Here is a 26993-nt window from a genome sequence, read left to right on the forward strand (position 1 = left end):
TATGTAAGGTCTACTAAATTCCTCCATGTGGTCCACCAAGAATAGAAGATCTACAAAATGCTATGCTAAGCTGCATCAACAGAAGTATAGAGTCCTGATAAAGGGAATTAATGGTACCACTCTATTCTGCCTTGGTCAGACCACACCTGGAGTCCTGTGTCCAGTTCTGGGCACCACAATTTAAGAAGGGTATTGACAAGCTGGAACATGTGCAGAGGAGGGCAACCAAAATGATCAAGGGTCTGGAAACCAAGCATTATAAGGAGTAGTTGAGGGGGTTGGGTATGTTTAGCCTGGAAAAGAGGAGACTGAGTGGAGATATGATAGACATCTTCAAATAACAATGGGTTATTACATGGATGGAGCAATCTTCTTTTCTCCTGCTCCAGAGAGTAGGATACAAACCAATGGAATCAAGTTACAAGAAAGAAGACTCTGAATAAGTATTAGGAAGAACTTTCTGACAGTAAGAGCCATCTGACGGTGGAATGGATTATCTCATATGGTGGTACACTGTCCTTCATTTGAGATTTTTAAGCAGAGGTTAGTTGCACATCTCTACAATTCTATATGGATACCATTTTGAATCAAGATAGCAGGCCACACCTTTCAAAACTACACTGATTTTTTGCTTCTTAGAATTCCCAAGCAACATCAGTTATAAGGTTGCTAGTTAATTATACAAAACATAGCACAAGCCTCCACTGCTAGTAGTATACTCAAGCAGCACTCATTTATGATGTCTTTATAATGAGCATAAAATCAATATTTGCTAGCATGGATGTAAGTGAAAAGCATTTTTCAAATTTATTTTTAAAAAACCTGATGTGTAAAGCCAAACAAAGCCAAACCTCATTGAAATTGTCCTTCTCCGCCTTCAACTCTTCTGCTGATACTGTGCATAATTCTTTTTCACTTTGCAACAATGCCTTCATGGGAGGCATTGAACATTCACCAAAGCTCTGGAAAAAGAAAACAGGAAATGAAAACACACCATATATTTTTCTAGCCTTTTAAGATTCAGGTTTTACACCAGGTAACTAGATGTGTACATACACTCAATTCAGTCTAAAGGTAAAGGTAAAGGTACTCCTGACTGTTAGGTCTAGTTGCAGACGAATGGATATTTGAGAAGCCAGGAATGTAACATAATATGAAGTATTATGTCAAACCTTTATCATGGCTACAAGACAGTACAAGATAGATTTATTCAACAACAGGATAGCCAAAAGAACAAGACTTCACCTTTCTCACTGGTACCCTTGACATCCTATGACTGCTTCGGATCCTGATATGGCCATCCATTGCTTACTTTTTGTTTCTAATGATGAATCCAACAACTTCTAAAGAAAAACAAAAGGAGATAGCAATAGGATAACTTTACGAAATCAACTGCTGTTTACATTTTTTAATAATCATTTTGCTAAAAACAATGAAGGGTGTGAATAGCAGAAAATTAAATGAATATAAACGGCATGCTAGCCAGACAGCTTTAACATTAGCAAATAGTCAGACTTATTTGACTAGGGATATGATCCTCACTATGGGAGAGACTCACTACAGAAGAGGTTCTGGTGTTGCAGATAACACAGGAACACATCTCTCGGATCATATACTTTTTTTGTACCAGATGCAGAGAATCCCTTGTTTTATTTTGCAATAGCTGAAAGCTGTTTTTAGAAAACTCAGGAAACAGAGTCCATATTACTCAAAGAAACTCAGAGAGAATATGCTTGGAGAAACTAACAGCTTAGCAAGAAAATACTTAAAAGGGTACAATTTGTTAGCAGCAACAACTCAAACCCTCATTTTTGTCTAGGAGAGGAAAGCTCCCCATTTCAAATGCAGTAAGAAAAAAAGTGTAACTCTGAAAAATCTGGGTTTCTAAGGTAACCTAAATACTGTACCTTTAGAACATGGAAACACCTCCACTTGCAACTGGAGATTTTACCAGGTTTTATTCCTCCCAATGCATTGGCTATGAGTAATAAAATTGCAATAATTCAGTGCCAAACAAAATAATATCTGACCAGTCTAGCACACCAACCTTCCCCAGCTGGTTGTGTTTACTTCCTGACTGAATATGAGTAACATGAATAGTATAACTGCAAGCCAAAAAAATGTGTTCCCCTGCCAGAAACTTGAACCAAATCAAAATTTGGTGTGGGATTTGGAGTTGGCTTCTGGAGGACAAAACAAATAAGCTTTTTTGTATTGTTAATGCCTTCTATAAACACACTTATTCATAATGCAACTGTAATTATTAAACTATAAAAGGCGCTAGATAGCACTTAAATTATAGATGTATGAACAAAGCTTCGATGCACTAACTAATCTGATTATAATACTTTGATGAAGAAGTAAATAAACAACTGGTATAGTGTGGTAGCTAAGAATCACAAAGTTCCTAGTCTGACTATTGCTACTGCTATGAAATTCCTAGTCTGCATGGTCAGGCTGAAACATGAATGACATTCGCCAGTGGCCAGCAAAGAGAGTGTGGGGGAACCTGGGTCTTCAACCTTAGCAACTGCATGGCAACCAGAACAGAACACTTACATGAGTTTGTGTGTAAACGGGTTTTTGCTTACGAGGGGGCGGGGGGGGGTGAGCTAAGAAGCAGGTGAGCAATGCCAGCAATCTAGACTTTCACTACTTAAAACATGCAGAAATTTGGGGCCTATACAAAAGGAAGATGTTCCCATGCATGTGCGGAGAACAATATTGAGACAATTCAAACCTGAATCTTGGCAGGGAAGAACTGCCAAGCCATTTGGATTTCTGACTGAGGCAGTGCCTCATCAGCCCATGTGTATATAAACACAGCTGACTCTCAATGTCATTTCAGAGAACCAATCCACAAAAAGAATCACGATTTTTGAGGGTACTGCACAGCAGAGGTTTTGAAAGGGAGCACTTGAGGGTGGCACTTCATCTTACCTATTTTTTTCAAGGCTCCCAAGATCCTATTTGTGAGTATCCCTCCCCCCCTTAGCGTGTGGATTAGGGTTAGTTAACTAAATAGGGTAATTCTTTCACTCTAAACTCTTTCCCCTTTTCCAGGACTTCTTCACAAGGAACCTTTGGACCTTCATTTTTAGGCTGATTATTTGTCCTTATATTCCTTTGCAATGGAAGACCACAGGTTCTGTTCTGTTCATCCTTTCATTCATTTTAGCAAAGAAAGATTCCTGAATGATGTTACTCAGGCCTGATCAACTTGGCACACAAGCACTAGCCAGTTCCATCCCCAGACTGAGTGGTGACAATATACCTGACTGAAAATGGTGGGCAAGCTATTTAGCAAAATACCTGACAGAGGAGAAGAGGTACCAGGAATAAATGAGCAGTTTGCAACTGCTGTGCACATGTCAGGTAAATTACCATCTTTTGTAAGACCAATTTTTAAAATTAAGAGTTTTCTGATTGCACAGAAGTCTGCAAAGAATGCTTAATTTTCAAAACAGGTTAGATGGCTCTAGTCTGGTTAGAAACTGCACTCTGTCACCTTGAAATCTCTTCCCCACCCCCTGCATTTCAAATGAGTGTGGGAGGCTGTTTTTACCTGGCAATGAGAAAAACACACTCTGTCCAGTTCCTTTTAGCCTTTTTATTACTTTTAGTCTTTTTATTACTTCATGTCTATTGGGACAAAGGTCTTATACTAAGAGAGTTTCCAAGGGTGCAACCAGGCTCAACAGACAAGTTAAATATAACTTGAATTGCATATATACATACAATTCACTAGCAACAGCTGGCTCAATAAGTTATAACCTTACTAATATTTTCATGGTGTGTTGCACAGTGCAATTCTATACTTAAAAGTAAGTCCTATACCACTGAGATATTACATCTATCAGGATGGTCACCAGAAAACTAAGTGAAGGAGGAGCAATTATGTATTTTCAACAAATAGGCACCAACATTTATTGGCAAATCCTACTTGTCCTTTTGCGTTCTATATATTGAAGGTGAATTTTGATATAGACAACCCCCAATTTACGATGGGTTTGTGTGCCAGGTCATTGTGCACGATGGCAGAGCATGCATAAGCCCATAATGCCCCCCCCCCCGCATTCCACCAACTTCTGCATGCATGCACAGTTGTGCACATATTGAATGTGCATAAATTGGTCATTGCCTGTACAGGGTAAGAACAACCATAGTTGCTGAGATTTTATATTCTACAAGTATTTCAATATACAGAAACCCCATTCCTCTTTACATCTAGTCACCTAGGCACCTCAGTTTTTAAAGGCATAAGGTACACAACAGGCTGAAAGAGCTGATGCCAAGCTGACTGACTCTATACAGTACTCTTGTCAACCCAGTTTAGCTCAATTTATAATAGCTTCATCATATGGTTTGAATTCAATCATTTTTCTTTTTTTACTACCATAACATTATACAGTTCTTAAAAGTATTATATAGCAAAAATCTAAGCAGAGTGTGGCTTGTAGAAGTTGTCTTTAGGCACTGAGCTAGCACCTGGCATGGTGGAGCAAATACCAGGGTCCACTGAAAAAAAGTTTTGTATTTTTTAATGGCCTGGTGCTGTAGATACACATGCTGGACCAGGGAGGCACAATTATTTTCCTTGTTGCCATAGCCTCAGGGCCTCACCGAAGACATGCACAGTCCGGGATTGTGGGGGAAATTGTCCATTTTCTCCCCCCCCCCATTATTTGCCCCAAAGATGCCATGGGGCACCTTCAGGGAGAAACTGCAACTTTGGAGGGGGGGTTGCTAAAAAGGGATGTGGGGAAACAAAGGTCCTCCTCTTGTGCTATGGTCTCAGTCCAGATGAGACGACTTTATGCAGGTGGTGGGGAGAAGGGGCACGTTTATGTTTTCTGCTACCAACTTACTAGGTGGCTTCAGAGCCTTCACCTCTTTTAATATATGGATGGCTATGGCTATCTAAGAGGCACATGGACTTCTACTGGGTGGCAAAGAGGCGCGGGTGGTGCTGTGGTCTAAACCACTGAGCCTCTTGGGCTTGCCAGTCGGAAGGTTGGCAGTTCGAATCCGCACAACGGGGTGAGCTCCCGTTGCTCTGTCCCAGCTCCTACCAGCCTAGAAGTTCAAAAGCACACCAGTGCAAGTAGGTAAATAGGTACCGCTGCGGTGGGAATGCAAACGACGTTTCCATGCGCTCTGGCACTTGTCATGGTGTCCTGTTGCACCAGAAGCGGTTTAGTCATGCTGGCCACATGACCTGGAAAGCTGTCTGTGGACAAACGCCAGCTCCCTCAGCCTGAAAAGCGAGATGAGTGCCGCACCTGTCGTCTTTGACTGGACTTAACCATCCAGGGGTCCTTTATCTTTTACCTTTAACTACTGGGTGGCAAGCAGAGCTTACTTCTGGGTTTCGGGGGTCGCGCATGCGCAGAAGCGCTAAATCGCAGATGTGCCGCTGTGGGTTGCGAACGTGCATCCCGCACAGATCATGTTCGCAACCTGAGCATCCACTGTATTAACATTTATTGAATTTATACCCAGAGGTCTCAGGGTGGTTCACAGAACAAAATTATTAGCCACTGAATCCGTTCTGAGGCCTTGTACTTGCACAGGAGGCACTGAACGACTCTGGAGCAGGTTACCTAAAAGGCTGACTTCCAATGCAATGCCCAGTAAGGGCACCAACGGACCCCTGTGAGTTGCGTCCTGGCCTGACGATGACCGGCTTGCACAGCAGAGGCAGGCTGGGGTGGCGAAAAACCCTTGCTGTGCTGGAACAGAAGCCCTATTTTTACTGCCTTCCTGCCGGGTCTGACAAAGGCCTCGACTTGACCTCTTGGCCACTCTCCTGTTCGAACGGCTGTGCAATCCCAAAGTGGATTGTTTTGCTGTTTACGTTCCCAGTGTGTTTTAATTGTGGTGTATCTTTAATTACTCTGTATTTTAATAATGTTATGTGATTGTGATTGTGTGTGTGTGTGTGTGTGTGTATATATATATATATATATATATATACACACACACACACATACATACATACATACATACAGTGGTACTTAAGGTTACAGATGCTTCAGATTACAGACTCCGCTAACCCAGAAATAGTACCTCGGGTTAAGAACTTTGCTTCAGGATGAGAACAGAAATCGTGCTCCGGCGGCGCAGCAGGCCCCATTAGCTAAAGTGGTGCTTCAGGTTAGAACAGTTTCAGGTTAAGAACGGACCTGCGGAACGAATTAAGTACTTAACCCAAGGTACCACTGTGTAGATATATGTGTGTGTGTGTGTTTATATCTATAATTATTTGTAATAATAAATAACATCTATTATAAATAATAATGATTGCCCCAAGTGGATAATACATAATATTCATTACAATTATAGCGATTATTTATTAAATATACAATAATTACACATATATCCACACACACACACACACCATTTATATAAAAAAATAACAGTTTTGTAAAGCGCTCCGAAGCCACCTGAGCACTGAGCTAATTCATTGCTCCTACTGGGAATAAGAAAAGCAGCGGGAAAAGCGGGGGCGCGCTCGGAAGGGCCTTGCGACCCTCTCCCCGCTCCCCCCCCCCGCCCCGGTGACCTAGAGACCCCCCCCTCCCCCCGGTGCAGCTGCGAGGATCCCGCGGAGCATCCTCATCATCATCATGATGGGTGTCGTGGCCGCTGTTCCTCTTCCTGCCCCCCCCCGGCCGGAATGAGGGAAAGGGGGGAGGGGTCCGGAGTGGCGTCACGAGTGGCAGGAAGGAGCGGGGGGGGGAGGGGGCGCCGGACCGTTGCTCTGAGGGGGAGGGCGGGGGGCGCGCGCAGCCCTCCCCCACCCCCTCCCCGGAGTCACCTGTCCCTTTTCAAGGGGGTCTCGACGCCCCCTCGCCCGGCTCAATTCCGCCCGCCCCGCCCTCCTCACCTGAGGCGTTTCCTTCCTTCCCCCCACAACTCGCGGACCATCGCCTTCGCCGCCGCCTCCTCCTCCTCCGCCTCCTCCTTCTCGCGAGAACACACACAGGGACGCGTTCGCCGCCGCCGCCGCCGCTAACGTTCGCCTCCCCCACCCCGCTGCCACACACCCCGCATGCGCAGTAGCCGCGAACGAAGCCGCCGCGTGACGCTCGTGCCCCCCCCTCCCGCCCGTCTGCCCGCCCCGGCCTGCTCTTAGGTAAGCCGCCTGGAGTCCCTGTCAGGGGAAAAGGCGGGCTATAAATAAATGTAAAATTACTACTGCTAATAATAATAATAATAATAATAATAATAATAATAATAATAATAATAATAATAATAAAATTATTATTATTATTATTATTATTATTATTATTATTTATACCCCGCCCATCTGGCTGGGCAATTTCCAGATGTCTTCAAGGGCAGTTCCATGTAAAGTTAATTACAGTAGTCCAGCTTAGATGTTACCACAGCCCAAGTAATAATAATAATTATTATTATTATTATTATTATTATTTATTATTTATACCCTGCCCATCTGGCTGGGCCTCCCCAGCCACTCTGGGCGGCTTCCATAGAAACCAAAAATACAGTAAAATATCACACGTTAAAAACTTCCCCAAACAGGGCTGCCTTAAGATGTCTTCTGAATGTCAGGTAGTTGTTTATCGCTTTGACATCTGCTGGAAGGGCGTTCCACAGGGCGGGCGCCACTACCGAGAAGGCCCTCTGCCTGGTTCCCTGTAGCTTTGCTTCTCGCAGTGAGGGAACCGCCAGAAGGCCCTCGGTGCTGGACCTCAGCGTCCGGGCAGAATGATGGGGGTGGAGACGCTCCTTCAGGTATACTGGACTGAGGCCGTTTAGGGCTTTAAAGGTCAGCACCAACACTTTGAATTGTGCTCGGAAACGTACTGGGAGCCAATGTAGGTCTTTCAAGACCGGTGTTATATGGTCTCGGCGGCCGCTCCCAGTCACCAGTCTGGCTGCCGCGTTCTGGATTAGTTGTAGTTTCCGGGTCACCTTCAAAGGTAGCCCCACGTAGAGCGCATTGCAGTAGTCCAAGCGGGAGATAACCAGAGCATGCACCACTCTGGCGAGACAGTCCGCGGGCAGATAGGGTCTCATCCTGCGTACCAGATGGAGCTGGTAAACAGCTGCCCTGGACACAGATTTGACCTGTGCCTCCATGGACAGCTGTGAGTCCAAAATGACTCCCAGGCTGCGCACCTGGTTCTTCAGGGGCACAGTTACCCCATTCAGGACCAGGGAATCCTCCACACCTGCCCGCCTCCTGTCCCCCAGAAACAGTACTTCTGTCTTGTCAGGATTCAACCTCAATCTGTTAGCCGCCATCCATCCTCCAACCGCCTCCAGACACTCACACAGGACCTTCACTGCCTTCACTGGTTCTGATTTAAAAGAGAGGTAGAGCTGGGTATCATCCGCATATTGATGAACACCCAGCCCAAACCTCCTGATGATCTCTCCCAGCGGCTGCATGTAAATGTTGAAAAGCATGGGGGAGAGGACAGAACCCTGAGGCACCCCACAAGTGAGAGCCCAGGGGTACTGCTACACTTCAGTCCAGCCCTCACACTGGTCGTTGGGCCGGTGCTTGTGGTTCTTTCCCCCCACCCCCACAATATACAGTGGTACCTCGAGTTAAGTACTTAATTCGTTCCGGAGGTCTGTTCTTAACCTGAAACTGTTCTTGACCTGAAGCACCACTTCAGCTAATGGGGCCTCCTGCTGCCGCTGCACCGCCAGAGCACGATTTCTGTTCTCACCCTGAAGCAAAGTTCTTAACCTGAAGCACTATTTCTGGGTTATCAGAGTCTGTAACCTGAAGCATCTGTAACCTGAAGCGTATGTAACCCGAGGTACCGCTGTACTAGAATATACAGTGGTACCTCAGGTTACATACACTTCGGCTTACAGACTCCGCCAACCCAGAAATAGTGCTTCAGGTTAAGAACTTGGCTTCAGGATGAGAACAGAAATCGTGCTCCGGCGGTGCAGCGGCAGCAGGAGGCCCCATTAGCTAAAGTGGTGCTTCAGGTTAAGAACAGTTTCAGGTTAAGAACGGACCTCCGGAACGAATTAAGTACTTAACCCGAGGTACCACTGCAGTAGACTACACAAGCTGGCTCCTGAATAGCAGGGGGTTAGACTAGATAACCCCTGGGAGACTCTTTCCCACCCCATAGCAAAGTGGTTCTGAGCCCGGCCCTGCATTAGTCAGTGGCTGAGGAGGTCAAAAAAAGAATTATAGTCCTCCAATATATCCAAAGTCTTTGTAACATTATTCACAGCCTGCCAAAGAGTTCAAGTGTTTACAGTGTTCTTTTAATACAATCCATATTTGTCCCATTTTCTATTGAAGTTTTGATCCTTCTGATTTCCGATTTTCCCAGTCAATCTAGCCATCTCTGAGCTGCACTGAAGGGTTTGCAATACACCCAACTCTCTCTGGCCAACAACCTGCATGAAAAGCAACGGATTCTATTGTAGGGTTGTTGTATTCACTCCAGTTTCAACCCAATGTGCAATTAGGGTCTAATATTCCTGAACAACACGGCAGGGTTGTTGTAAGCCAATCCAAAGTCTGACCCATAGCATTTAGTATGAATTGCCTGCAGGCCAGTCTGGGGCATTCGCTACCTGGAATATGAATTTTGGAATCTGCCTTCTGCAACACTTGTGTGGTGCTTTTGGGTGGCTAAGGGGTTGGGCAATTTCTATAACCTTTAAAAGTTTTTACACGCCTTTGTTCTGGGTCGTCACCCGGTGGGTGGGTGGGGGGGAACGACAGTTGCAACAGAAAAATAAACATTTCCTTGCTTTCCTTCTATTGGTTCCTGCCTCCATTCATTTCTCTCTGACCAATAATGGGCTTAAGGGACACTGAATCCCTTGGGCTGTGAATGCCAACCGTAAATTTTTCAACAACAGTATGGGGGTCTTGGGTTGAAGAAAGAATCTGCTGTCATACTAGGCTGGACTTCCACCTCTGCTTTTTTGCACTAGATCTTGGTCTTCACCATGTTGTTGTGGGTTACCAAGTATTCCCCTAACATGACATTTCAGCATGAAACTGTTCTTTGTGAGCACACCTGAAGAAAGGGAAGAGGCTGGATGTGCTGTTAACGCCTGTTGGTGCTTTAGTCAGATTCTGCTCTTCTCCACACCCCAATATATTTTGAATAGTTATAGTTTATGCAGCTCATGTTATGTCTTCTATGGTATGTGTTGCAGATGAGTCGAAATTAACTGTACAAATGTGTAAGATCAAACTAACCTCGCATGCAATAAACTTTTACAGTGGTACCTCGGGTTACATACGCTTCAGGTATTTTAATAATGTTATGTGATTGTGATTGTGTGTGTATGTGTGTGTGTATATGTGTTTTTATATATATATATACATACACACACACACACACACACACACACACACACACACACACACAGTGGTACTTCAGGTTACATATGCTTCAGGTTGCAGACTCCGCTAACCCAGAAATAGTATCTCGGATTAAGAACTTTGCTTCAGGATGAGAACAGAAATCGTGCTGTGGCGGCGCAGCGGCAGCGGGAGGCCCCATTAGCTAAAGTGGTGCTTCAGGTTAAGAGCAGTTTCAGGTTAAGAATGGACCTCCGGAACAAATTAAGTACTTAACCTGAGGTACCACTGTATTAGTGTTATGTCCCAGACATGCTTGCTGTTGGGTTTAGTGCAAATCAGAAATTAAAGCAAAGGGCAGGAATGAGGAACTGCGATGCCTCTATCGTGCAGTGAGAACATATTCGAACCAGTATCTTCTCTCTTCTTCAGAAAGATAGTCAGAAGGCGACAAGCTGATTGAAAGGTGTTGTTTTAAAAACAGGACAAATGGGGAAATTGTTTGGGTGAAATAGGCCCAGCTGGGATGATCATCAGCCCCCAATAAAGGTACCCTCAAATGAACAGCATGAGAAGCAGACCAGGTAACAACTACATGATGTTTGTGTGCTCACACAAGCACTGAAAACTTAAAATATAAATTTAGGGAGATAACTGTGTAACGCCACCTAACAGAGTAAAGGTGTGTCCTGCAGCAAATTCAAGAGCAGCTGCTACCGCAAGTGCGTTCTTGGGTGAGAAAAGGCAGCCTGTCAGAAGACGTTAGAATTTTACAACACATAAAAAACAGACAAATCCACACAAAAAACCAAAAAATACACACTTAATAAAAAAGAAAAAGAAAAAGAATCCACTTTTAAATTTCAAGGTTCTATAACCCTCTTTCCTGACCTCCTCACATCTCCCTTTTTTGTGTTCCTCTTTATTCCGTCGAATTCAGCAAATTCTAACCCTCTTTCATATCTCATTTATAATTGTATACTCCCACTTGTTATATCTCTAATTTCCCCTCTTTTTTAAATCCTTTTTTTCATAACTCTTTTAACTATATCCCAAATGCCGTGTTACCTTTAGATCCCACATCATTTTAACATTCAAACAATTTACTATATTTCTGTAGATAATCTTTAAACTTTTTCCAGTCCTCTTCCATCAACTCTTCTCCCAGGTCTCGAATTCTGCCGGTCATTTCTGCCATCTCCATATAGTCTATCACTTGCATCTGCCATTCCATCAGGGAAGTTTTTAAAGTATGACATATTAGTGTATTTTTGGTCTTTGTGGAAGCCGCCCAGAGTGGCTGGGGAAACCCAGCCAGATGGGCGGGGTACAAATAATAATAAATTATTATTATTATTATTATTATTATTATTATTATTATTATTATTTTTACCTCGCCCCCTGCACTTGGAAGCTTTCTATGAAGCTGCTGAAGGAAAGGAACTGTAAGCCACATCATGGGAGGGGTGTTTCTACGACCAAGGGGCAACGGTCAAGCTCCCTTGTTATTTTTGTTTTTGCATGCTGGGTGTTTGTTTATATAATCTTGCTATATTTATAGTTCTGAAAGGGTTTTTTTTGTATGTTGTTATATTTGCTGTTGTGTTGTTTTGCTATGTTATTAGGAAATTCTTTTTCACTGTTTGTTTTTGAAATGTTGTTGTTTTCTTTGTCGTAAGCCCCTTTGAGCATGTTTTTTTGTGTGTGCGGAAAAGCGGCACACAAATAAAAGGAATGAGGACCCAGGCATCCATCCAATGTTCGGAGACAACCCCCCTCCATCTTCTGTTGTGCAATGGATAAAGGAGTCTTAGAGCAACAGACACAATATGCAGAGCGTTAGATGTTCTTGTCCAGGGCAATCCCAGTCTTGTCTATTCAGAAGTCAGTCTGCTCATTAAACCCATTTCTCACTAAAAAAAAATTCAAATAAATTATTGAGATTGTATGTATTGGTTTATTTCAGAAGGAAGATCCATCGAGTGCCCTTTAAGGGAAGCATATCTCATAAATGTACAATAAAATCAACCATTGCTTCCAGCAGCATACAAAAATACACATCTCCATGACTTCCATACAATAATAAATAGGCAATCATGCACCCAATAATAAAAAGGCACAAAAAACTGGTCACTTAGAAGTCATAAAATTACTATTAACAGAACCACCCAAATATTCCGAATACAGAAATGTAACAATATATCCCAAAGGTGCAAAACACATAAAACATCTTTCAAATAGCATATGCAATAAATATCTCAACCGTTGTATATATTAAAAATAAACCTGTGTCATTGTAAACAGTATGTAAACAAACAAAAACTCACTGTTTCTTAAAAACAAGTACAAGTAAATAAAGCCCAAACTTACAACATTCTCTGCTCAACAGATTTCATGGGCAAGTTTGCTGACACACTGAAAAATCGGAGTCTTTTTACAGCATACGAAGAAGACAGCTAGGCTCACCTGCAGAGCATCTCAGTGCCCATGGCCTGGCCCAGGGCTCAGGGAATGGCTAAACTCTCAGTGGGCAAGGCACACAACCCATGCACTAAGGTTGGCGCGCTCAATGGGAGGAGGCTATCCCTGCTGCAAGAAGGCTGCACCACCCCATAGGTAAAGATCTGAACTATGAAAGAGTCATCAATATCCATAACCCTCTAAGCAGAAGTTGGATGACCATCTGTCATGGATGCTTTAGCTGAGATTCCTGCATTGCAGGGGGCTGGACTTGATGATGCTCGGGATCCCTTCCACCCCTACGAAAATAAAACTCGGATTTGTGGTAACTGCTGTTTAACATAAGAAAACCATTAATCACTTGCATAGCACTTGTCATTTAGATATCTTCAGACTATGTTTTGCAAATAAGCTGCTAGGCAGGATTCCCATTCGCCAAGTGGGAAAACGTAGGCACAGAAAGGTTAAATTGTTCACAATTGCACATTAGGGGAATAAGCTGTCCCTTGAATGGATGCGGTGCCCAGGTTGTAGAATGGACTCCCCAAGAGAAAATGTCAGCGCTAGACCAGGGCTGGCTCCCCACATCATATGACAACTCCCATCATTCCAGACCACTGGCTAGGCTGAGGAGCAGATGAACACTGGAGTCCATCCGCTGGAGATTAACTACCCCTGCGCTAGACAAAAACATTTTTCCCCCACCCAGGAATTAAAACATTTAAATTTGAGCAAATCTCAATCTGTTTCACTTCTCTCCTGTTGCTTTTACAATTGTTTTGTGTTTGTATTGATTTTATGTCATATGCCATTCTGATCTAACAAGAGGAAAGGCAGTATGCACAAGTTTTAATAAACGAAAATAAATGTTCTTCCAGTTCGACACGAGTTGGCTTCACATAACTACTTTCTGATCTCACATACGCTGGCATTTATAAAAGTAACAGAGTTATCAAACGCCTTGGACAAGAAACAGAATCCTGGCACCCTGAAAGATGAAAGGTAAGAAATATGCACCGGCTTCATAGTTCTTGTTAACTCAATATTCCTGGCTTAGCTATAATGCAGAGCAGCAAGAGGAATGAGGGAAATGCCACGCAAGACCCAGTACAGCTTCCTATTAAAGCCAGTGGGAATTTTCAGACAATTGTCAATACAAAAAATAGGTAAATTAGACACTTTGGCAATAGTGCTGCTATCTGATAATTATGGATAGCTTCATATGGTTTTGAAAAATTCAAAGATCTGGCTAACAAGCTGAAACTTTGGGTTTGTTTGTTTGTTTGTTTGAATAAAAGAAGTACATGTTGCTGAAGGAATTTTTTTTCGCATGCAATACTTTGCAAAATTGCCATTAACCAGCAGGACCGGCTCGTTAGTACTTTTCAACATTTGGTCCCATAAGGAATATATGCACATTTAACTGAGAACAAAGTCACCTTAGAGGCTCTAAATGTCTGACCTTGTCAGTGATTGGCACACCCTGAAATATACAGACATTGGCAGAAGCAACGTCATTTAAGATACAAAACCAGTGCTTTTTTCGGGGGGGGGGGAATGCAGGGGAGAACACAGCAAGAAATGGTTTGTTTTACTTGCAGGTACAGTCATACCTCGGGTTGCGAACGCTGCGGGTTGCGCATTTTCGGGTTGCAGACCGCGCCAAACCCGGAAGTACCAGAACGGGTTACTTCCGGGTTTCGGCACATGCGCAGAAGCACCAAATTGCATCACGCACATGCGCAGATGCGGGTTGCGAACATGCCTCCCGCAAGGATCACATTCGCAACCCAAGGTATGACTGTACTATACTTTCTTACTATTTCTTGGGTTTAAAATTCCTTGGGTTACATTGGACAAAACACTTGCGCTGTGAAGAACATATCCCCTAAAGAAGGCCTGGGAACCTCGTTTCATTCGAGGGTTAGATTAAAAGCGGCTAACCTACTGGTTCCAACCAAAACAAATAAAAAATAAGGTTGAGAAAGTGAGAAGCATGGAAGTATATTTTGAAGAAATGCAAAATTTGAAAACTGAACTCATAGAGGTAGCTCAGCTCTTCTAATTGTTTTGGTTTTAAACCACAGAATTGAAATAAGCTTCCAGAAGGTTAAGTGTAATGGTTTGCCTTATTTCTCCTCCTTACTCCTGCCTCCCCCACTGCCCCCCAAAAGTAGGCAGAGTATCTCCTCTTCTTCCTGCTGGGTCTTAGCCATGAAACACACACACTCAACCTTCTACTGTAGAAATATCTCTGCTTTTGGTGGGAATCAGATTCCTTTGGGAGCGCCAAAATGAATGAGATCCCTGCGGAAAACAGCTTTAAAAACCTCAACAGCACACAATTCAAAGAGCAGAGAATTCAACTGGGTTCAAGCTGCAACTGCAAAGGAACAACTAAGAAGCCTTGGAGTTAATAATTATAACAACCACGATGGATAATAATAATAAGCAAGCTGCTGGCTGTTCTTTCACAGTCACAGCTTTAACTTCCCCAGCATCGCGTGAGGCCAGAGGCTCCCCACTATTTTATAGTGAAATGATAGTTGCACACTGGGAAAAGCCGAAGTCTTTTAAATAGAATCGAAGCCTGTAGGAATCCCTCATGGAAACAGTCAAACACATTCTCCCCTTGAGCTATGTTAAGTTATAAGTATTCAAAATATTAACAGCCTGATCCTATGCTGTGACCAGCTCCACTGAATATAAAGGGTTGAGGCTGCAATCCCATGCGGGATTCAGCACACCTAAGGTTTTGTAAACTCAGTCCACCCATTTCTTACCATTTACCTTGACACAACAAGCAACTATGATAAAAGCTATCCATCTTGTACATTTATATCTCTGGAACTGGGTTAATTTTTCCCACATATGTGGAATCACACACACAGGGACATATGGCTATGGTTACTTATTTACGTTTACTTATTTATGCACAGGAATGAGTAAAATTTTTCAGACTGGTTGAGGGTTGTGGCTGGGGTGGATGAATCCTTAGCCGGAATTAAGATTGCCGGAAGAAATATCAACAACCTCAGATATGCAGATGACACAACATTGATGGCAGAAAGTGAGGAGGAATTAAAGAACCTTTAAATGAGGGTGAAAGAGGAGAGGCAAAATATGGTTTGAAGCTCAACATCAAAAAAATGAAGATCATGGCCACTGGGCCCATCACCTCCTGGCAAATACAAGTGGAAGAAATGGAGGCAAGTGAGAAATTATACTTTCTTGGGCTCCATGATCACTGCAGATGGTGACAGCAGCCGTGAAATTAAAAGACGCCTGCTTCTTGGGAGAAAAGCAATGACAAACCTAGACAGCATCTTAAACAGCAGAGACATCACCTGCCAACAAAGGTCCGTATAGTTAAAGCTATGGTTTTCCCAGTAGTGATGTATGGAAGTGAGAGCTGGACCATAAAGAAGGCTGATCGCCGAAGAATTGATGCTTTTGAATGATGGTGCTGGAGGAGACTCTTGAGAGTCCCATGGACTGCAAGAAAATCAAACCTATCCATTCTGAAGGAAATCAGCCCTGAGTGCTCACTGGAAGGGCAAGTCCTGAAGCTGAGGCTCCAATACTTTGGCCACCTCATGAGAAGAGAAGACTCCCTCTAAAAGACCCTGATGTTGGGAAAGATGGAGGGCACAAGGAGAAGGGGACGACAGAGGACGAGATGGTTGGACAGTGTTCTCGAAGCTACCAGCATGAGTTTGACCAAGCTGCGGGAGGCAGTGGAAAACAGGAGTGCCTGGCGTGCTCTGGTCCATGGGGTCACGAAGAGTCGGACATGACTAAACGACTAAACAACAACAAAATCCCAGTGGGAAGCTGTGGGGGACCCAATCCAAGGTAGCAAGTGCCCCTCCCACCATTCTACAACCTTCACAGACATGCACAGAGAGCTATTTCACTTGGAAACAGAGTCATGCAGTTAATCCTTAGTAACGCCACTCAAGTTTCACCATTTTCTCCAAGGATGTTTTGTATCAAAATGGGTTAAAAAACAAAGCAAAACTGTCCAATACCCTTTTATCTCTCCCTGTGCTAAAAAGCAAAAAGACTTCCAACCCCAAATAATGTAGACCTGAAGGAGCGTCTCCACCCCCATTGCTCAGCCCAGACACTTCAAAAGGCAAGTGAATACTTGCCAAATGCAAAATTCATGCACACTGTTTGCGTATTTGTCAGGAACACAAATCCATCTACTCAGACATCTGAACTTCTTGTAGAGGAAGAAGCTGGCCAAGGTACATTTTGCACGCCATCAAAACCCTTTCCCCTTTCAGTTATTTTCTTATAAATAGCTTGTGGCTGGGAGGAGAGGGTAAAACCAGTGGGGTTCCTCACACCTATTTTAAAGTTGCAGCTTCCATTTTTTATCAGTACTATAACTGTCTTAAGGAGCAAATACTGTTTCCGTTTTTTAATAGACTAATTGATAAGACTCATGTTTAAAGTTTAAAGGTGCACAATGTCTTTGCAGGACTGGAGTAACGGCAAAGTGATACGTTTAACGTTGACAAAATTATAGTTTCATTTCAGCAGACTTTCAGATTATCGTTTCCGATAAGGAAACTGCTGTTACTGTCTTTTTACTCTTATAATGTTGTTGTTGTTGTTGTTGTTGTTTTGTAGTAGTTGTTATGATTCTACTATTATAAATTAGGGTGATATTTAATGCAGAGTGGAGCTGCTGGAATTAATAGACCAAACTTAATCATGTTCATTCCTTTCATTGGATTTACTCTGTGTAAAACACAGTAGAGTACCCATCCAAATTATATAAGAAATCAGCATACTACATTGCACACATGCAACAAAAGCTTAAACTGCTATGGTCAAACCTCGGTTCCCGAATGCTTCCGTTATCGTACATTTCGGCTCCCGAACACTGAAAACCCGGAAGTAAGTGTTCCGGTTTTTGAACATTTTTCGGAAGCCAAACATTCGACGCGGCTTCCGCTTGAACGCAAGAAGTTCTTGCAGCCGATCGGATGCCGTGATTCGGTTGTGGAACGTTTCAGAAGCTGAACGGGCTTCTGGAATGGATTGCATTCAACAACTGAGGTTTGACTGTTTTTCCCACCGCAAATATCTGTTCTAGGGGAAGAGAGTACAATTAATCTTCCATATAATTAATTTAAAGTTCAGAGGTAAAAAAATTATGTGAACAACAGTTGCTTCTCAGCTGACAAATTAGTGCAGTTATTTGACCCTGACAACAGAGAGTGACTTGGGAATATTTGTCCTTATCTTAGACTCTTACTCAGCTGGTTTTTACCTGCAAGAACCTCTCAAAAGGAAGGCCTGCGGGCGTCACCTCACCAAAATGTCCCCTCAACCTGGACTGCTTCCCCTCACCACCACAAAGCCGTGGATATCAGGTTCAACTATGTGGCCTTTGCAGCAGAAATTTACACTCCATTGTGCAAATTTTCATTTAAATAAATGTATGGTGATTTACTTAAAACTGTTTGGAGGGTAGCTACCTAGAGAACCAAGATTTATTTACACCAGCCCCTTCCACATCATACGTAGCACAGACAGAAATTAATACATAATTATAAAGAACTCAAGCATTCACTTGTTTACCAGAGCCTACTTGTTTTCTTCAGAGCAAGCTGAAGAACTGGATATATGCAGATATATAAAGTTATCACCACAAATACATACATGCTGCAACCACCACAAAGCATAAGTAAACTACCACTCTGTCCTGAAACAACATTTCTTTTTCCTCTAAACTGCTACTTGACAACTAAGAACAACATCAATATAGCTGGTTGCTTTCTGTTTTACTTACAGGCTATGATTTTTAAGTTATTTTCCAACCACTGTGAAAATTCTGAACAAACCCTTTCACAATACTAACGACATTTTAAGACATAGCGTTAAAATCAGTGTTCTTCATTTCCCAATTTTATGGGAAAGTCCACTAGCTTTCCTATACGTAAAAGTCACATATCTGTCCTTTTAAGACACAGAACTATTTCTTTACTTAAAAAAGCAGAAAAAAATAAAATAAAATTCCAAATTACTGTATTTTTCCATGTATAAGACTATATTTCCCCACAAATTTTTTAAGTTTAAAATTGGAGGTTGTCTTATACATGGGACATTGCAATTATATATTTCTTAAATTTGGGCTCAAAAAACAGGGGTCGTCTTATACATGGAAAAATAAGGGTATATTTCTTAGGGTTTCCATATTTCAAAAAGTAAAAATGTGACTATAATCTTTGAAGACCCTCTTTTAGCAAAACACCTGTCAATGTGATTGACAATTACATCTCGGTGAAAACAAAAGCATTGATTGTCAAGGGTATACACTGACCGCACAACAAAATTGTGGTGGTGGTTCCTTTTTCTCAAAAGAGAGAATAGCAGCTATGGACTTATCTGGGGAATATAAGGAATATAATCAGGAGCAAACGGCACTAGGCTAGCAAGAGAAACATATTGTCTGTCCCTGGAGATATCAGTGGATTGTCTCCAATGTTAATCCTACTCCAAGTGGACCCATTTAAATTAATGGCCACAACTAAAAGGTCCATTACAATGAGTCTACTCTGACTAGAACTTAGTTGGCTACAACCCAAACCCACAGTCTTCAAGGGAGGAGGCTGTGCCACTTTTAGTTTTGATGGTTGAAATCCATTTACTTTGCGTGTGAAGACCCCCAAGACCTCCCAAAGAAAGACACAGTTGACACCAATATTAGTTTAAGGCAGGCATCCCCAAACTCCAGATGTTTTGGGACTACAACTCCCATCATCCCTAGCTAACAAGACCAGTGGTCAGGGGTGATGGGAATTGTAGTCCCCAAACATCTGGAGGGTTGAGTTTGGGGGTGCCTGGTTTAAGGTTATTGGCCTAATTTGGGCCACAACTTTATTGATTACAGAATGTGAGTGGTTTGCTTAGGCATTGGTTCGACTTGCTCCAGCAGGGCAGCACTGACAACAGCAGAAGTCAGTAAGAGTAAACATACAGGGGGCGCATTGGTCCTACCACAGACGCAAACTCACCCCAAAATGCTCCCAGGTGCTCTGGCATGGCCCTAACCCCTGGAAGGGGATCGGACAAAAGCATGGCGAGCACCTGGATTCCTTTAACGGAATACCCTATCGCACATTGGCAGGGGCAGGTGTGACAACCACCCCTCCACCACACCTTGAACCAATGCCTAACCACCAAACCTTACAAAGTTGTGACGATTTGCTACGCGGCAGGCGAAACCCAAGCGGCACCAGCCAATCAGCCAAATGGGGAAATTCCTATTGGGCCCCTGCCCCAAAAGCAGACGACCCACAACGGCATAGCAAGGTCATGGCAAGACCCTAAATAGAGGGAGGGTGGGCAGGTGATCCGATGCACAAGGCGCTAACAAGAAGCTCGACGCAACGTGCAGCGGTATAAATAGGTCCCCCAGCTGCAAATTCTCTCAACCCATTGGCCACAATTACCCCAGCAACCGAGGGACCCAATCAGGTTGTTGTGGCTATCCAATCGCTCCCACCCACACAAATAGTGGGGTTGGTCTTAGTGATCTCACCGCAACCTCTGTGAAGAGGACACGATTTCTCTCACATAATTTAAGGGAGCCCTGAAAATGAAGCCCAAACCTTTCTGCATACATAGCCTAAGACTGGGTTCCATTTCTTAGTGATGCTATAATCCAGAAGCTGTTGGGTTTTTTTACTTACATGGTAATGCATTGTTTCCCCATGTAATGGAACACCCACTAACTATTTATTAAGTTCTTAACATACTCAAAACGCAACCAAAGATAAAATGGGCTCTTTATCAAGGATACATGTCTGTAAAAAATATCATTCTTTTAGTATTTAAAAGTTCTGTAGTGGATTAAGAGCACGGATCTTTCTTGGTCTCAATGCCATAACAAATATCTGTAGTATCAAATCTCAGTATACAAAGTGCTTATTGTACAAGTGTTAATACACAATAGACTATTGGGTAAGAGAAAAAGGATTAAAGAAAGTGAATTATAAGTAATTGAAATTAGGGGTTGCTGAAAAAGTTTAAAACAGGGATGCAGAAAAGGGAGGTATGAGGAAGTCGTTGAAATAAGGCTTAAGAAAAAGAGGTTATGAAATTATACGTGTTTATATGTTTGTTTGTCTATGTTTTGTTAGTTGTAATGTGTTTTAATTTATGTTGGAAAATCAATAAAAATTTATTAAAAAAAAAATACACAATACACTAGTGTTGATGCACTAAAAGGTACCCCTGACCGTTAGGTCCAGTCGCCGACGACTCTGGGGTTGCGGCACTCATCTCGCTCTATAGGCCGAGGGAGCCGGCGTTTGTCCGCAGACAGCTTCTGGGTCATGTGGCCAGCATGACTAAGCCGCTTCTGGCAAACTAGAGCAGCGCACTGAAACGCCGTTTACCTTCCCGCCGGAGCGGTACCTATTGATCTACTTGCACTTTGACGTGCTTTTGAACTGCTAGGTTGGCAGGAGCTGGGACCGAACAACGGAGCTCACCCTGTCATGGGGATTCAAACCGCTGACCTTCTGATTGGCAAGCCCTAGGCTCAGTGATTTAGACCACAGCGCCACCCTGCTGATGCACTACACCTATTTAAGTTCAGCACATGAAATCAGTGGGAGCTACAAGTGCCGCAATGGCCGGATTGCCAAACATCAACAGAACCCTCCAGCAGTGAAGTGGGGCCCTGGATCTGCTGTGCCAACACTGGCGCAAGTCCTGTTTGCCTAACTGGGCAACAGAAACATTGTGGCCTCATAGGTGCACCAGGAAAGAACCCACCTTGCCCCAACCTCACTGCTGCCCCACATCAATCCCATCCAAGAAAGTAGCAGTGTCAGGAGGGCAGCTCTGACCCACTGGACACACCATGACCAGACCCTGCTTGGCATTTCTGACAATTCATTGGTTGCAATTTTAATATATTGTTCTATCTTAGCCATTTGCCCCAACCATGTATTCCATAAAGTCTGAATGCACAGAAACACACACAAGCCTTTTGACGTAACTAGTTGACAGACCTGTCAACCATCTTTTGCCTATATAAAAATGATGCATATACAGCTATAAAGAGTGATGGACCTTCACAGTGCAACTATAAATATTAACAACTGAAATCAATATTAATTCTAACTTTTTATCTCCTATGACATACAATATAAACTCTTGTTTTCAAGGTATAGTTTAAATGAAAGAATAATTCTGTATTTTATCCTTCACCAATACATTAAAGGGATATGTTAAATGTTAAACTGGGCACCTGCCTCTTCGACAAAATAGAAGGCAACAGCCATACCCGAACAAATTTTTATCTAGATATCTAAGAAGAGAGAATGTACATAGGGTGAGGATTTAGTGCAGCTTTCATGAAGCGGCTTGATATTTATTTCCAGTTGAAAAGCAAAAAGTATATAAAAGATTCAGCTATCTGCTGGCAACAGTGGAATGAATCCATGGAATGAGAGGAAACCATGCTTTGTGAGAATTTTAAAATAAAGTGTCAAACTGCAAACAATGGGGACATTCTATTTCAAATACTGTACTGAACATTCATTTTTTTAAAAAAATTAAAATGCCTTTCTGTATTCAATGCACACTAGCCCATGTATTCTTTGCTTCCCTAAAATTGTATATTGATGCTCCATCCAGAAGGCATGGGGGTTATATAACCAAATTGTCATGACCAGATGGATCATAACTAAACCTTTCCTTTCTATGTGGTGTTTCTATGTAACCCTTTCAGATACTGTTGAAAATTTGCGTTTCACTTTTGTTCAGAATCAAAAGAAGGCATTGTACATTTTAAAGGCAATAGATGCAACATTTTGAGCAAATAATGTTACAACAGATTAGTTCTAAATCAGAATGTCCTTATAGGCAGCAATACTATCTGACAATTGGTACAGATGTTGAGGAACAATGCACATTAGTTTCTGCTCCTTCGTAAAGCTTCATCAATACATCAATCATGTCACTTTGCAAACCATCTTTCCATAACTCTCTTTTACTATGCATGTGTCTACAATGTCCTCCTAACTCTACGTCCTTAAGGGAAATATTTAGTATTGTCGACAGTCATCCTGTTCCACAAGATTTCATCTTTGGTATGTGATAGTTAGCCAAGGTTTTATATAATTTTCATCTAGGCTTTACAGACTTCCTTCCTATTCAGGTGGTAATCAATTCACTTCATTAGCAAAGATTGCTCTCCCTCTGTATCCATCACATGACACTGACGCTACTTCCCAAAGTTAAAGTGAATAAAGAAAGCTTTTCATGTGTTAGTCTGTGTGGACATCCAAGTTCCCACAGAGATCTTTGGAGCAGAGCCAATATAAAAAGCCTAGAAAAATTTCCATGTTAGAAATCTACCATTGTAATTGTAATCACCTGATGAAAATGCTGTCGTCTTTTAAGAGTCTAAAATAAAGAAATCAGTGAAACTATAAAAAGATGTAGTAATGTCAGAGTTGTGGATCTCTGCCAAATAGGCTGGCTCTCTTCAAGGGCATCTATGTTAAGAGTTCACAGGTAAGACAAAGTTTGAGAGAACCAGTGCTATCATTGGAAAAGTAAACAAATTCCTGCTGTAAGTTATCGTAATTCAGTAAATAACATTAATGGTGAATCTTACGTTGACCACCGTAAAACTAGAAAATTGTTAGTGTCTGTACTTTTGAGCTATACGGTTTATTTTAAAAAATAGCTAAAATTTCACAACAATGAAGAAATAACAAGTTTCATCTTAATATAAAAGGATGCTTCAAGTACTTCTCCTTTTAAAAGTATACGCAACAAAGAATTTGTCCATACACTGTTAGCACAAAAGCACAACATCATTTTGAAAACTGGATGCTGAACGCTGTTTTTGTGGAGCTCCACCTAAGCTTGGTAGAAAGTCCAACTTATTTGGAGTGATAAAATGCTACCATACTTCTGATGAGCAATAGTTGCTATCTGAGCTGATCAAATTTCTTTCAGAAGCTATGATGGATCACATTCAATTGTAGCATCGCTCAGGATTCCCCATTGTTGCTCACTGCCACTTAAGCAGAAGGGGAAATCATGACATGTATCAGAATAGATATTTTGTCTTCTATTAGGTACTGTCTTTATGTTCTTCATTGTTGGACAATCTTTAATTATATCACACCAGTCAATTTAGGACCTAGTACTTGACACTGGTTATTTTTAACATGAAAAGCTTAAGTATTCACCTGAAAGAGCTCTGCCTCAGCTGAGAAACAATACATTTTATATTATTTTAATAAAGGGATTAGAATTTTTAAGACAGACAATTCTTAATCCATTTGACTAGTCCATTTTAACAAATACACCGATAAACAGGCTTCACGCATATCCCAGGAATTAAGTATTTCTAAAGAGGATAATTTCTGAACTAAAAGAAGTATTTGCTTAATATTTACAGGAAAGACATGCCTTGTGTTGGTAAACTGAATATTTGATATGCTCTGTAATTTTTACTGATTCCATTAAAAAATACATAATCAAGCCCTGATATTCAAATAATTGGTCCAAGTGTGCCTTCAATATGAAGTAATTTTAGTTCTGTGAACATAATCAGGTTGCTACCACTGAATTAGCAAACATCCACCTTGCTATGAGTCACAATACTGCCATGCTTTGAAGTTTAAATACTCAAAGTAAGCTAGCAGTTGCCTTAAGAGAGGCTGTAAGAGATAAACATTGCATATTTTATAGCCGATAAGAAAATATTCAGATAATTCTGTTTCTTGGGAGTAAACTCATAATATTGTGAGGTACCAGCCTTTTAAAAATACTATTAAGTTACTTGCAGCCAGAGGACATAAACTCTCCGTTATATTTAATATACATCCCATGCTGGAGAATAGCAGAGATGTTCACAGCACGTTTAGGGTACGAACGACGTCAGAAAAAGCCTTCAACCAACACAAGACACAGAATAGTAATAAATTAAACCTTATTCCAAACCGATATAAAAGTTGTTCAAGTCTGTAAAGTGTCAGGTGTGTCATGCAACAAAAAGGACAGTTCAGGCAGGCAAACCAAGCATTACAGTTTGCACTCACGGTATACAGCATGATGGCTCCAGCCTGATTTCTTGGTCAGAGACAGAAGAGGAGGGAGGTTGCCGAGGTTATCAGCATTGCCTGAAAAACCCACCGGTAATCAGTCCCTCCGATACATTGGCAAGTGTTTCCAGGCCTCAGCAGTTTTTCAAACCTAATTGCTCTCACTGCATTAAGTTATTTGTTGCAGTACTGAGAAATCCCATGTATGTAAGGAAAGCCATCCGATCTTGATTGCCCTTTGCTAGATAACGCAGCCCAGATTTCGGTCAAAAGCTGACTTTTTAAGAGCTGCTCTTCGTAACGTACTTCACAGCAACGTTAGGCCCACAAAACCTTCCAAGGACTCCCCTTCGGCTCTTTTTTCAAACAATGCCCCCAACACAATCCCTCGCACGCCACATACTGACACTCACACATCTGTGCAGAAACCTACAGAGAAGGCAATGCGCCTCCACGGCTTTGCATAAACATCCTTTCTTCTTCAGAGGCCAGCAATAGAACTATACTTCAGTCAAAGGCAAGGTCCGGCCGAGTTCTTTAATTCCCTGAAGGATTCGCTTCATGTGACCCACCTTCGTGATCCCCAGGTCCTACAAGACAAGGAGAAGGGAAAGGTCAGTCACAAGAGTTCGCTCACAGGCACCCGATGATCTTTTAACCTTTAATAATGAGGACCGGTTCAGATGGCCAGCAAAGGGGGCAGGTTTCCAGGAATGATCCTAGCTCTAGTCAAAAGCACAGGGAGAGAGCAAGGAACCCATAATAAAAAAATCTCCCCCAACCATTGCTACTGTGCTAATCGTGCAATAAGCACCAGTTCCCATGACACATGGCAGAATTCTTAAAAGCAATTCCTGCAGCCATGCAAATAATAGTGATGATACTAGTAATATGAATACAGTGGTTTAAGAACAGCTTAGTTTATGAACAACTTGGATTAAGAACACTGCAAACCCAGAAGTAGGTGTTTTGGTTTGTGAACTTTGCCTTGGAAGCAGAACATGTTTCGCTTCCTGTTGAGTGTGTTCCATTTGTAAATCGAGTCCCCCGCTGCTATGGGAAAGCATGCCTTGGTTTAAGAACGCTTTGGTTTAAGAACGGACTTCCGGAATGGATTAAGTTTGTGAATCAAGGTACCACTGTACTACTACTACTAATAATAATAATGTAATTTCCTGAACAAGGTGTATTTCTAAATACAGTGGTACCTCGGGTTAAGTACTTAATTGGTTCCGGAGGTCCGTACTTAACCTGAAACTGTTCTTAACCGGAAGCACCACTTTAGCTAACAGGGCCTCCCACTGCTGCTGTGCCACCGGAGCACGATTTCTGTTCTTATCCTGAAGTAAAGTTCTTAACCTGAAGCACTATTTCTGGGTTAGCGGAGTCTGTAACCTGAAGCGTATGTAACCCGAGGTATTAAGATGTAAAGACAATTTTTGTAATTTATTCCAAATAGATTTAGATAACGTTACTTACCTGCAACAATAATGCAAAAAATATCTAATAAACTCATGGGACATTTAAACAGGAGGTTTCTCGATATATCCAGAAAATGTTAACCTCTGGGGTAAGAGCTGCATCTCAGCATTAGAGAGAATGCTTTGTACAGAGGCTCCACCTCCAGGTGGGGCAGTCCATTTAGACAACAGTGAGCAAGATGGATGAATGGTCTGATAGTACAAGGCAGATTGCTACGTTCTACCTCCACTGTATCCTAAATGTTATGACCCACAACAGATTTTTCTGCCCAAGACACCTCAGAATTGTCTTCTATTATGTGTATGTTCCCCCCCCCCAAAAAAGCCCAGTTTAGGTCCCTCTCTTTTAATATCTGGTGGAATGAATCTCTTGACTGGCAGAAATGACAAGGTCCCTTCAGAGAACAATAGGTTTCCCTCTATGTGTGGGTAAAGCACAGAGACTTTGATGTGTTTATTGCGTTGTGAACACCCAAGTTGGAAAGCCCACATTTCAGAATGATAAGTGTCACTTTTTCATTACACGGAGATTGTCACAAAGCTGCTGGGATTAAACGAGTATCCTAACAAGGGATACAACTGGTGAGCAGAGGATATGGAGAAAGGCTTCCTTCTGAGATGAAGTCATTACAA

General features: G+C 42.2%; 2 protein-coding genes across 12 annotated transcripts in view; both read right to left on the minus strand.

Annotated features, from left to right (window-relative positions):
* Positions 1–7045, minus strand: part of AKAP11 (A-kinase anchoring protein 11) — a 38754-nt gene extending 31709 nt beyond the window's left edge. For 4 of the 6 annotated variants that reach the window (XM_083624576.1, XM_083624575.1, XM_083624572.1 and 1 more), the window contains exons 1-3: positions 6890–7037; positions 1246–1343; positions 852–962 (exon numbers count right to left, since the gene is read on the minus strand). In XM_083624576.1, the coding sequence (XP_083480702.1) occupies positions 852–962; positions 1246–1305 (171 nt within the window). In that variant the 5' untranslated portion in view covers positions 1306–1343; positions 6890–7037. Of the gene's footprint in view, positions 1–851; positions 963–1245; positions 1344–1907; positions 1979–6889 lie in introns of all 6 variants that reach the window. The other 2 variants (XM_083624573.1, XM_083624574.1) reach the window with 2 other exon arrangements.
* The window catches only part of DGKH (diacylglycerol kinase eta), a 764231-nt gene that overhangs the window by 641094 nt on the left and 96144 nt on the right, over positions 1–26993 (minus strand). For 3 of the 6 annotated variants that reach the window (XR_014550947.1, XR_014550948.1, XR_014550949.1), the window contains one exon: positions 22552–25469. Coding sequence is in view for 3 of the 6 variants with exons in the window: in XM_083624621.1 (XP_083480747.1) it covers positions 25380–25469 (90 nt within the window). In the remaining 3 variants the exon portion in view is untranslated. Of the gene's footprint in view, positions 1–22117; positions 25470–26993 lie in introns of those variants that run through there. The other 3 variants (XM_083624621.1, XM_083624620.1, XM_083624619.1) reach the window with 1 other exon arrangement.

Source organism: Podarcis filfolensis, assembly GCF_964270895.1.
Source record: "Podarcis filfolensis genome assembly, chromosome: 7".
Classification (NCBI taxonomy): domain Eukaryota; kingdom Metazoa; phylum Chordata; class Lepidosauria; order Squamata; family Lacertidae; genus Podarcis; species Podarcis filfolensis.